Source organism: Salmo salar, chromosome ssa07 (assembly GCF_905237065.1).
Source record: "Salmo salar chromosome ssa07, Ssal_v3.1, whole genome shotgun sequence".
In the NCBI taxonomy this organism is placed as follows: domain Eukaryota; kingdom Metazoa; phylum Chordata; class Actinopteri; order Salmoniformes; family Salmonidae; genus Salmo; species Salmo salar.
Genome location: NC_059448.1, coordinates 15,380,920 through 15,392,552, shown reverse-complemented (window position 1 = coordinate 15,392,552; position 11,633 = coordinate 15,380,920). Strand labels below are relative to the sequence as shown.

General features: G+C 42.1%; 1 protein-coding gene across 2 annotated transcripts; it reads left to right on the top strand.

Moving 5' to 3' along the window:
- The first annotated feature begins 98 nt into the window (after positions 1–98).
- Positions 99–8,051, top strand: gbrap (Gamma-aminobutyric acid receptor-associated protein). Of its 2 annotated transcripts, none has more exons than XM_014206637.2 (4): positions 99–348; positions 6,648–6,726; positions 6,826–6,944; positions 7,233–8,051. In XM_014206637.2, exons 1-4 carry the CDS (start codon positions 310–312, stop codon positions 7,311–7,313), a joined length of 318 nt encoding a protein of 105 aa, XP_014062112.1. In that variant the 5' UTR covers positions 99–309; the 3' UTR covers positions 7,314–8,051.
- Positions 8,052–11,633: the final 3,582 nt, after the last annotated feature.

Genomic DNA, 11,633 nt, shown 5'->3' with positions numbered 1-11,633 from the left:
AATCTTATGATCAGTCTACTTGTACGGATATTGTGACCATTACCATTTTATAGCAGCAGCTACATCAGCTGACATGACTCGAGCATATGATCACTTCCACTCTTGTGTAACTGCCCACGCAAACTGCTACATGACACCCACCTTGAAGCTTAAGTGTGAATAGACACTATGGGAACATTGCGAGGAATTATTACAGCCACACTAACTTCTTTCCAGCTCTGTCAAAATTAATAATTGATTTCAGACATTAATTTGGCGGTCTTGAATTCGCTTGCTGCCAATGACTGTTCGCCACGGAACCTGCAGTGGATGGGTCATATGACTAGGGCAACTGCCTCATCACAGCCGGTGAGACAAAATAAAGTAGTACTGTTGAAAAACTGCTAATTTTTTAAAGAATCGTTACATTTCTATTAATTGATGAATACGACTAAATATCAACCCAACCACAAACAGTGTGGTTCTTTGCGGTCAACGTTCATGCTTCCACAATCCATTTTAGCCGTGCGGCGTACAGACCTCCCTTTCGCGTCGTATGTTATGGTATCCCTCCGCCGCAGTCGCACTAGGAAAGAACCCGAACAAAACAGTAGCCCAACTAGCTAGCGTTGTCGACGAATTACTATTTGAGGAATCCCAGTCGGTAATCGCAGATATACCTACCGACAGCCTGTCATTCGTTTGACAATGAAGTTTCAATACAAAGAGGAGCACCCATTTGAGAAGAGACGGTCTGAGGGCGAGAAAATAAGGAAGAAGTATCCGGATAGGGTGCCCGTAAGTAGATGCCTTCTTTGCTAGCCTACTAGCAACAGTACCCTGGCTGGTTTGGCTTCTCAATATGGGTTACTTTGTAGAAAAAAGTGTTGATGTTAGTGAGCCCAGTTACGACATAACTAACGTTCTATAATATCCCCAAGCCATGTCATGTTTGGTTAGGCGCATGTTCACAACGACGCCAAAGAACTAGCTAACTAACGTGGGCTAGTTAGGCAACAACAAACTGCTTCTAAAATGGGCCTAGCAAGCCACCCTACTTGACGGTCAAGTTGACGCAGTTTTGTTGAAAGATTTAAGTCATAATTTCTACATTGAATGGGAATTTTACACTGAATGGGAATTTGTTTTACTAGCTATAGCAAGCTGTCAAATTGTTATTTCTATTGAGAATGATACAGATGTGATTGCATTACACACAGCTAACTATAACAATTTAATTGTAGTTATGTTTGTTTAAAGGTCCAATGCAGCCTTTTTTTTTCTAACCCTATCAAATCATTTCTGGGTAACAATTGAGTACCTAATGTGACTGTTTTCAATTAAAATGGTCAAATAACTTCTTAGCAAAGAACAATTTTGCTAGGACTGTCTGGTAGGGGAATGTGTATCTGTTATCAACAATAATAGTGACGTGTGATTGCGGCCTGCAATTAGGGGCGTTCCAGCATGTGGACATTTCTGTATCTTCAGTTAGCGTCACATTCCAACTCAGGCATCATCCGTACTACGACGGTGGATATTGCTGGTGGTTATGGCTTGTAAACGCTTCGATCACACCGACAGCGTCATTGTGAAAAATAGTATGCAGCTGCATCTGGATATGTATGCAACAAAAAAAAACATTCATCTTCTGCCACCATTTCTGTCAAGCCAGTTTGACGCATACGTTCGATAAATCCCACTGCAACACTGCAAGGTAAACAGCAGAGTTTTATTGGAAATTTAATGTAATTCTGGTGTACCAAAATGCAATAACTCTGTCGGTATGATCAAAGCATAACGCTTGGAACAGACCGACAGCATCATTAACCTCCCTGGGCAAGCGTCCCACCTAGTCAACAGCCAGTGGAATCGCGTGGCACGAAATACAAATACCTCATAAATGCTATAACTTCAATTTCTCAAACATATGACTATTTTACACCATTTTAAAGACAAGACTCTCGTTAATCTAACCACACTGTCCGATTTTAAAAAGGCTTTACAGCGAAAGCAAAACATTAGATTATGTCAGGAGAGTACCCTGCCAAAAATAATCACACAGCCATTTTCAAAGCGTGCATATGTCACAAAAACCAAAACCACAGCTAAATGCAGCACTGACCTTTGATGATCTTCATCAGATGACACTCCTAGGACATTATGTTATACAATACATGCATGTTTTGTTCAATCAAGTTCATATTTATATCAAAAAACAGCTTTTTACATTAGCATGTGATGTTCAGAACTAGCATACCCACCGAAAACTTCCGGTGAATTTACTTAATTACTGACGATTAACGTTCACAAAATACATAACAATTATTTTAAGAATTATAGATACAGAACTCCTTTATGCAATGTCACGTTACAGCAGAGATGCTGTATTTTTGATAGAGATGCCACAGAAGGAGAACAAATTGTCAGACAGGGCACTTCCTGTATGGAATCTTCTCAGGTTTTGGCCTGCCATATGAGTTCTGTTATACTCACAGACACCATTCAAACAGTTTTAGAAACTTTAGGGTGTTTTCTATCCAAATCTACTAATTATATGCATATTCTCGTTTCTGGGCAAGAGTAGTAAACAGTTTAAATCGGGTACGTTTTTTATCCGGCCGTGCAAATACTGCCCCCTAGCCCCAACAGGTTAAGCAAAATAGTATGCGCCGTCATCTGGATATGTATGCAACCGAAGTTAAACATTCATGTTCTGTTACCATTTCTGTCAAGCTGTCTACGCATACAGTTTGAGGTGTACTTTCGATAAATGCAACTGCCTCCTCAACGTAATGCTGCAAGGCAAACGCAGAGTTTCTTTGGAAATTAATGTAATTCTGGTGTACCAAAATGCAATGACCCTGTCTGTGTGTTTGAAGTGTAACACCTGCCGTCGTGAACAGAACTGTGGGAAAACGGTGCCAGATAGGCGGGGGCAAACGACACTGTCTACCGGTGTCCTAGCTGTCATTAGCTAGCTAGGTAGCTAGCTAGTGTTAGGGTTTGACCAACTATTTGTTTGCATAACCTATATAATATAACAAAGAAGCTATGCTATAATATAACAAAGAAGCTATGCTATAATATTAAGTTTATACTCTATATGATAAGAGCATACTGCTGTGTGAGAGGAAGGGGCTCATGGGATGGTGAGTCATATGGAAAGAATGCAGATGCTGTAAATCAGGGATGTGGAAGAGCTTGTTAAAAGATAACGGCAGGATATGGGTGAAATGTATATGCAGAGGGGTGTCGGGGTTTTAGAGAACTGTGCATTGTGCAGTCACAAGATAAATAGACTGCCAAAGATAATAACTACGCCCGGCAACAGGAGGCGTCTCGAGGTTGGGACCAACCGGCACGCCAACGATAGGATGAGTAAGTTTAAACCACGCTCATCCTCCCTCTGACAGTTCCCACTCAATGCTGGCCTATCTCTGTCAGAGTATTTAATGAAAAGCAAAGGATGTGTAACTCAGTTCTCTGTCTGCCCTGCGTGGTGACAGTGAGCCCGTATATACGAACATCATATTTACCATAAATGTGTTTGCATTAATTAAAGTACAAAGAAATCAGAAGTTACTCTGTGTTAACTGTTTTATTCCAATACCAGATTGAATTGACGCGATCCAACACTAGCTAGCTACCTATCCTGCCTGCTGTGTACTGGAGTCCTACCTAGCTAGAATCCAGTGTCTTTGCCTGCCAAACACCTGCCCTCACTGTCGTTAACAGAACTGAGGGAAAACCGTTCTCGGCAGGCAAGGGTAAAGTACACTGTCTACCACTGCTAGCTAGCTACAGGTGTTGTTGCCCAGCCTCTTCTGTGGGGTTCAGGGCATAAAATTCATACCTGCCAAATTTGGCGGGTGATCAATTTGCAGGGCTCTACAGTGTGAGCATTACATTCGTGAATAAAAAGTCAAGTATGAGTACGTTAGTCTGGCACTGTTTTCAAAGTATTTCTGTTTTGTTTCATAGCTGCTAATTGCTCAAATAAATACAAATCCTATATCCCACCTTGCACGGGAGCTGTGTTCGATGACTGAAGTGCTGATTCATTTTTGGAGACGCTGCGAACAGGCATAAAAGTTGATCTAATTTACAAAGTGAGACTTTGTCCTTGTTTTTCTTGGCAATATACATTGTTTTGTTCACAAGCTCTGTTTTTCCATAGGTAGTCTGCTGCTTCAACTGATAGTGAATTGACGCCCTGTCACACAGATGTGTGACAGGGCTCAAGTGGCCCCGTTACCACGGTAACCTCTCCCGCCCTTAAAGGGGCAGCTGAACATTTTCTATATTTTGATTAAAAGACTCGGGTCACTTTTTTTTTTTTTTTTTGCAGTATATTACATTACTTCTTCCTAATACATGTATTGTATTACAAACATTACAAAGTATGCTTGTTTTTTTGTGTGTAATTATGGCAACAACAAAAAAAATTGGCTAGTAAAAAATCTGAGTGGCTGGTAGATATTTTATTATCTACCTGCCACAGTGGCTGGTGGACCAAAACAGACACATTTCAGGTGGTCTTTTAAAACAGCTCTTACACAAAAAGGACATGATCATTATTTTCACAATTTCAGTATTATTCCAACCTCATAGTGTGGAAATGTACATAAAACAGGAAAATCACGTTTTTCACTGCACAGTGCCTTTAAAACAATAACTAGCTACCAAGCTTGGGACTGTTTTCAAAAAGCAAGACCTCATGACTTACAAATAGTAATTTACTTCCAATGCAATACTTTGACAGGTTAATAGATAGCTGTAAGAGTTAAGGTGTGTGTTTAAAGATGTTTTATTTAACTAGGCAAGTCGGTTAAGAACAAATTCGTATTTACAATGTCTGCCGAGGAACAGTGGGTTAACTGCCTTGTTCAGGGGCAGAAGGACAGATTTTTACCTTGTCAGCTCGGGGATTCGATCTAGCAACCTTTCGGTTACTGGCCCAACACTAACCGCTAGGCTACCTGCCGCCCCGATGTGTAATGTTAGCTGCCCCAAATAGTAAGCAGTTCACTTGTTTATTTCACATTTAGCCCCTCTATAGAGGTATTGTTTTCAGTCTACACTGTGTCCCTTTAGTTTTAAAGCCTCACCCTTTTGTAAGAATGTCTTAGGCAGAAATGACAATAGGTTCCTAACCTTCATTTTCAGGGTTTGCTTAAAGCTGTAATAGCCTACTTTTTGGTCGACCTGACCAGATCTACACAGAAATGTGAGTTATAGATCTGTAATTCTCATTGAAAGCAAGTTAAGAAGCAGTAGATATGTTATATGTCCACTGTTTCTATGCTTCCCGTTTAAAGTTTCATATTTGCGTCTTTTGGTTTTGTACACGAGCTGATAATCCTAGCCAGGTCAAAATGTCTATTCCTCATTTGTGATGTAAGGCCTAACTATCCAAATCACAGGAGGTTGGTGGCACCTTAAATTGGGGAGGACAGGCTCGTGGAAATGGCTGGAGCGATCAATAGAATGTTATCAAACGCATGGTTTCCATGTGTTAATGCCATTCCATTAGCGCTGTTGCGGCCATTAATATGAGCCGTCCTCCCCTCAGCAGCCTCCACTGATCTCTGGGCTCTCCAAACCTGTGTCTGGAGAGTGACAGTCCTGTGTGTTTTCACTCCAACCCTAATCTAGCACACCTGATTCTAATAATTAACTGTGGTTGGAGTGAACCTAGAGGGGGTAGCTCTCCAGGAACAGGGTTAGAAAGCCCTGGTGTAAACAATCTGCAGAAAGTCTCGGTGTAGGTTTTATGCACTGAATACAGGCCTTCATTCAATCCGCATCGCTGAACTTCATTTTTACAGCATGATTGAAATGTGAAGGCAATGTTCCTGCTTTAGCGGAGACTGCGTTCACGGTAAACACTGCATGTGTCGGCTCAATCTGAAATTACTTTTACATTTCTATCGGGGACTCTGTAACGCTTCAGTTTTGCAGATTGAATAGACCCCGTGGTTGTATTTCAGCCCCCCCCCCCAACTAAATCATCCTGTCTTGTGGGTACTTGCTACTAGGGCTGTGTGGAAAACCAACTTGTCCACTAGACATCAGCAAAATAGACATCTGCACTGTGCGTGACGCAACCACAGGTTAAGATGGCATAACTGGCCTTTTTGACCACATCTTTTTGTTTATCGAGCTTGACCAGAGGAAGCAGGGACGCGTGCGGTTTCCCTCTGCCCAAAATCTGTCCAATGCGTTCCGATTGGCTTATTTTGGACCTCAGCTTGTCGCCTGCCTTAACACCTTTGGTACAACAACTCCCGTTGTTAGTGCGGCAACATATCTCGTCATTATATGCAGATCTCTGGCTTGACACAGCAGTAGAATCCAAAATGGAGAAGCATTTAATAATACCATGTCATTGTGCCATAATGGTTTCTGAAAATCACCTCGCACGATGGAGTTTCAGTGGGTCTGACTATTTTATCAGATCCCCTTTCCTTGAAATGTGAAGCAAACAAGCTTGAATAGCGCAATCGTATGTGACCAAGTTAATGTACCAGGGAGTGGAAATGTAAGAGATATGAATGTAACAAAGTATCTTTTTTTTTAAATGTATTTGATCTTTACATTTTTGGACACACAGCGACACAATATTAAGGCCTTTTCTGAAAGCTTTTTTCCCCTTCTAATTGTAGGTAATTGTGGAAAAAGCCCCCAAAGCAAGGATAGGAGATCTGGACAAGAAGAAATACCTCGTGCCCTCTGACCTCACGGGTAGGTAACCAGTTATTATGGTTATGTGCCATCCATGTACCACATCTATATCACGCTCTTCAGAACTTTAATAGTTCAATTCATTTCTCTCTACTACAGTGGGCCAGTTCTACTTCCTCATCCGAAAACGAATCCACCTGCGGGCCGAGGACGCCCTGTTCTTCTTTGTAAACAACGTCATTCCTCCCACCTCAGCCACCATGGGCCTTCTATACCAGGTATGACTCCTCCCCGCTCCCTTCGAACGCTTTTCTGCTGCTTCCCCCCGCACCTGTACCCCCTGTATATAGCCTCGTTATTGTTATTTTTTAGTTTATTTAGTAAATATTTTCTTAACTCTTCTTGAACTGCACTGTTGGTTAAGTAAGCACTTCACGGTAAGGTCTACACTTGTTGTATTTGGCGCATGTGACAGTTTGATTTGGATTGGGGATGCCTTTCAGGGAAGCCTCCCCCTCCTGTTTTGTCAACTCATACCAACACCTCTTTATTGTTCTCTCTTTCAGGAGCACCATGAAGAGGACTTTTTCCTCTACATTGCCTACAGTGATGAGAGTGTCTATGGAGACAGCCAAACGGAAGTCTAAACCCCTCCCCCCTTCGTCACCCAAGTCTTCTCCCCCAAACCTCCCTTAACTCCATTGAAATGCTATATCCAGCTCAGCAGCCTAGTTCCCCGAGCAAAGACGTCAGATGCACTTTCACTCCCCCTCCTTCCCTCATCCATCCATTTTTACCTCTTTAATACTCTTCGCACAGTCTGAATTTTATTTGCCTCCGGGTCGCCGAGATGGGGATTTCGGTTGAATGGTCCCGTGGCCAGTTTTCATAGTGCTTTAATCATGCTGAAATGGATAGAGGAGAGATGCCATTTTGAAATTAGTGTTAGAATTAGACCATATTACCAGTCATTATAAAGATGCGTGGAAAATAAAATGTAAACTTTGGATGTAGCGTTGATAGGTTAAATTCTGCTCCATTTGGCAATGATAAAATGTAATGTTTTACTAATGTATTAGTGCTGGTAAGATACTCTGACGACGTAGTGTATTTGACGTCTGACTGGAGTAGAATAGAATTCCGACTGAACAATCATCTTCCGCTTGTCTCCGCTTTCAGTGGTTAAAAAAAAATCTATATTTGGATTGATTACTATTATGATTCTTTATTGTACTTGTAATTTTTAGATGGCTTAATTTCTGAGAAGTATTGTAAAGCTCAGTGCAATTTTACTTTAAAAGTTTTGTTCTACTTTAAAAAAGTTAGAACTCGGTATAGCTGTTACTGGCACTCTCCACTCATGATAAAATGTGATGAAAAGCCAACTTTGTTTCCTGTCTTGTTACTATCTTTTTTTCCCCTGACTTTTCCTGCATATCTCTACTGTATATGAACATATGGAAACAGTTTCCGCAACCATAGTCTTGAAAGTGGAGAACACACATTTCCCTCTTTATTTAGGCTATTCTCCTGTTCACACCTGAGCATTCAAAATGGAATCCGTTCGATCACTACACCAGACTGCACTCACTGTGGAGACATCCAATCCCATCATCACATAGAGACAGAAATTAGTATTAATCTTGCTATTGACCCAAGATTGAGTAGTGCTGAGGTAGTTTCCTCACCTTCACTGTCAGATTGGTTTAGTTTGGTATCAGTCTAGGTTGAAGATGGGGAAGAAGGTTAAGACAACGGAATTCTTATACCCCATAATGCTTTGCAACAATGGGACCAGCTATGCTAGTTAGCAGCAGCCAATTAATTTGTTTATTATGTAACGCTGCCGCATTGAAATATTACGTTGTCCTAACCTGCATATTTTCGACCTACATTATACAGTTCCAGTCAAGTTTGGACACCTACTCATTCAAAGGTTTTTCTTTATTTGTACTATTTTCTACATTGTAGAATAATAGGGAAGACATCAACTATGAAATAACACATGGAATCATGTAGTAACCAAAAAAGTGTGAAACAAATCAAAATATATTTTAGATTCTTCAAAGTAGCCACCCTTTGCCTTGATGACAGCTTTGCACACTCTTGCCATTCTCTCAACCAGGTTCACCTGGAATGCTTTTCCAACAGTCTTGAGGGAGTTCCCACATATGCTGAGCACTTGTTGGCTGCTTTTCTTTCACTCTGGGGTCCAACTATTCCAAACCATCTCCATTGGGTTGAGGTTTGCTGATTGTGTAGGCCAGGTCATCTGATGCAGCACTCCATCACTCTCCTTCTTGGTCAAATAGCCCTTACACAGCCTGGAGGTGTGTTGGGTCATTGTCCTGTTGAAAAACAAATGATAGTCCCACTAAGCTCAAACCAGATGGGATGGCGTATCGCTGCAGAATGTTGTGGTAGCCATGCTGGTTAAGTATTGCTTGAATTATAAATAAATCACCAACAGTGTCACCAGCAAAGTACCCCAACATCATTACACCATCTCCCCAATGCTTCACGGTGGGAACCACACATGCAGAGAACATTCGTTCACCTAGTCTGCATTTCACAAAGACAGTAGTTGAAATCAAATTTTGACTCATCAGACCAAAGGACAGATTTCCACCAGTCTAATGTCCATTGTTTGTGTTTCTCCGCCCAAGTGAAGTCTTCTTAATGGTGTTTTTTTGTAGTGTTTTTTTTCCCCGAAATTCTGATCACATGATTGCCTGATTGATGCAGTCTCTGAACAGTTGATGTTGAGAAGTGTCTGTTACTTGAACACTGTGAAGCATTTATTTGGGCTGCAATTTCTGTGGCTGGAAACTAATTGTGACGGAGAAGTCAGTCACTGGCTGCGGGCAGCATTTGGTACACTAACACACACACACACACACATTCATCACGCCTCCCTGCTCCGTTATCAGCTACGTTAATAATGTGGGTCGAACTTAGCCTCTGCAGCAGAGGTAGTTCTGGGTCTTCCTTTCCTGTGGCAGTCCTCATGAGAGACAGTTTCATCATAGCGCTTGATGGTTTTTGCGACTGCACTTGAAGAAACTTTTAAAGTTATTGAAATTTTCCGGATTGACTGACCTTCATGTCTTACTAATGGACTGTCATTTCTCTTTGCTTATTTGAGCTGTTCTTGCCATAATATGGACTTGGTCTTTTACCAAATAGGGTTATCTTCTGTATACAATCCCTACCTTGTCACAACACAACTGATTGGCTCAAATGCATTAAGAAGGAAAAACATTTCACAAATGAACTGTTAACAAGACACACCTGTTAATATAAATGCATTCCAGGTGACTACCACATGAAGCTGGTTGAGAGAATGCCAAGAGTGTGCAAAGCTGTCATCAAGGCAAAGGGTGGCTACTTTGAAGAATCACAAATATAAAATATATTTTGATTTGTTTAACACTTTTTTGATTACATTTTCATTTTTTATTTAACCTTTTATTTAACTACGCAAGTTAGTTGAGAACAAGTTCTTATTTACAATGATGGCCTACCGGGGAACAGTGTTCAGGGGCAGAACGACAGACCTCATCAGCTCGGGGATTCGATCCAGCAATCTTTCGGTTACTGGCCCAACACTATAACCAATAGGCTACCTGCCACCCTACATGAATCCATATGTGTTATTTCATTGTAGTTTTGATGTCCTCACTATTTTCTACAATGTAGAAAATAAACTCAGCAAAAAAAGAAACGTGCATTTTTCAGGACCCTGTCTTTCAAAAATAACTTGTAAAAATCCAAATAACTTCACAGATCTTCATTGTAAAGGGTTTAAACACTGTTTCCCATGCTTGTTCAATGAACCATAAACAATTAATGAACATGCACCTGGGGAATGGTCGTTAAGACACTAACAGCTTACAGACGGTAGGCAATTAATGTCACAGTTATGAAAACTTAGGACACTAAAGAGGCCTTTCTACTGACTCTGAAAAACACCAAAAGAAAGATGCCCAGGGTCCCTGCTCATCTGTGTGAATGTGCCTTAGGCATGCTGCAAGGAGGCATGAGGATTACAGATGTGACCAGGGCAATAAATTGCAATGTCTGTACTTTGAGATGGCTAAGACAGCGCTACAGGGAGACAGAACAGACAGCTGATCGTCCTCACAGTGGCAGACCACGTGTAACAACACCTGCACAGGATTGGTACATCCGAACATCACACCTGCAGGACAGGTACAGGATGGCAACAACAACTGCCCGAGTTACACCAGGAACGGACAATCCCTCCATCAGTGCTCAGACTGTCTGCAATAGGCTGAGAGAGGCTGTACTGAGGGCTTGTAGGCCTGTTGTAAGGCAGGTCCTCACCAGACATCACCGGCAACAACGTCGCCTATGGGCACAAACCCACCGTCACTGGACCAGACACAACTGGCAAAAAGTGCTCTTCATTGACGAGTCGCGGTTTTGTCTCACCAGGGGTCATGGTCGGATTTGCATTTATCGTCGAAGGAATGAGTGTTACACCGAGGCCTGTACTCTGGATCAGGATCGATTTGGAGGTGGAGGGTCCATCATGGTCTGGGGCGGTGTGTCACAGGATCATCGGACTGAGCCTGTCATTGCAGGCAATCTCAACGCTGTGCGTTACAGAGAAGCCATCCTCCTCCCTCATGTGGTACCCTTCCTGACATGACCCTCCAGCATGACAATGCCACCAGCCATACTGCTCGTTCTGTGCGTGATTTCCTGCATGACTGGAATGTCAGTGTTCTGCCATGGCCAGCGAAGAGCCCGGATCTCAATCCCACTGAGCACGTCTGGGACCTGTTGGATCGGAGGGTGAGGGCTAGGTCCATTCTCCCCAGAAATGTCTGGGAACTTGCAGGTGCCTTGGTGGAAGAGTGGGGTAACATCTCACAGCAAGAGCTGGTAAATCAGGTGCAGTCCATGAGGAGGAGATGCACTGCAGTACTTAATGCAGCTGG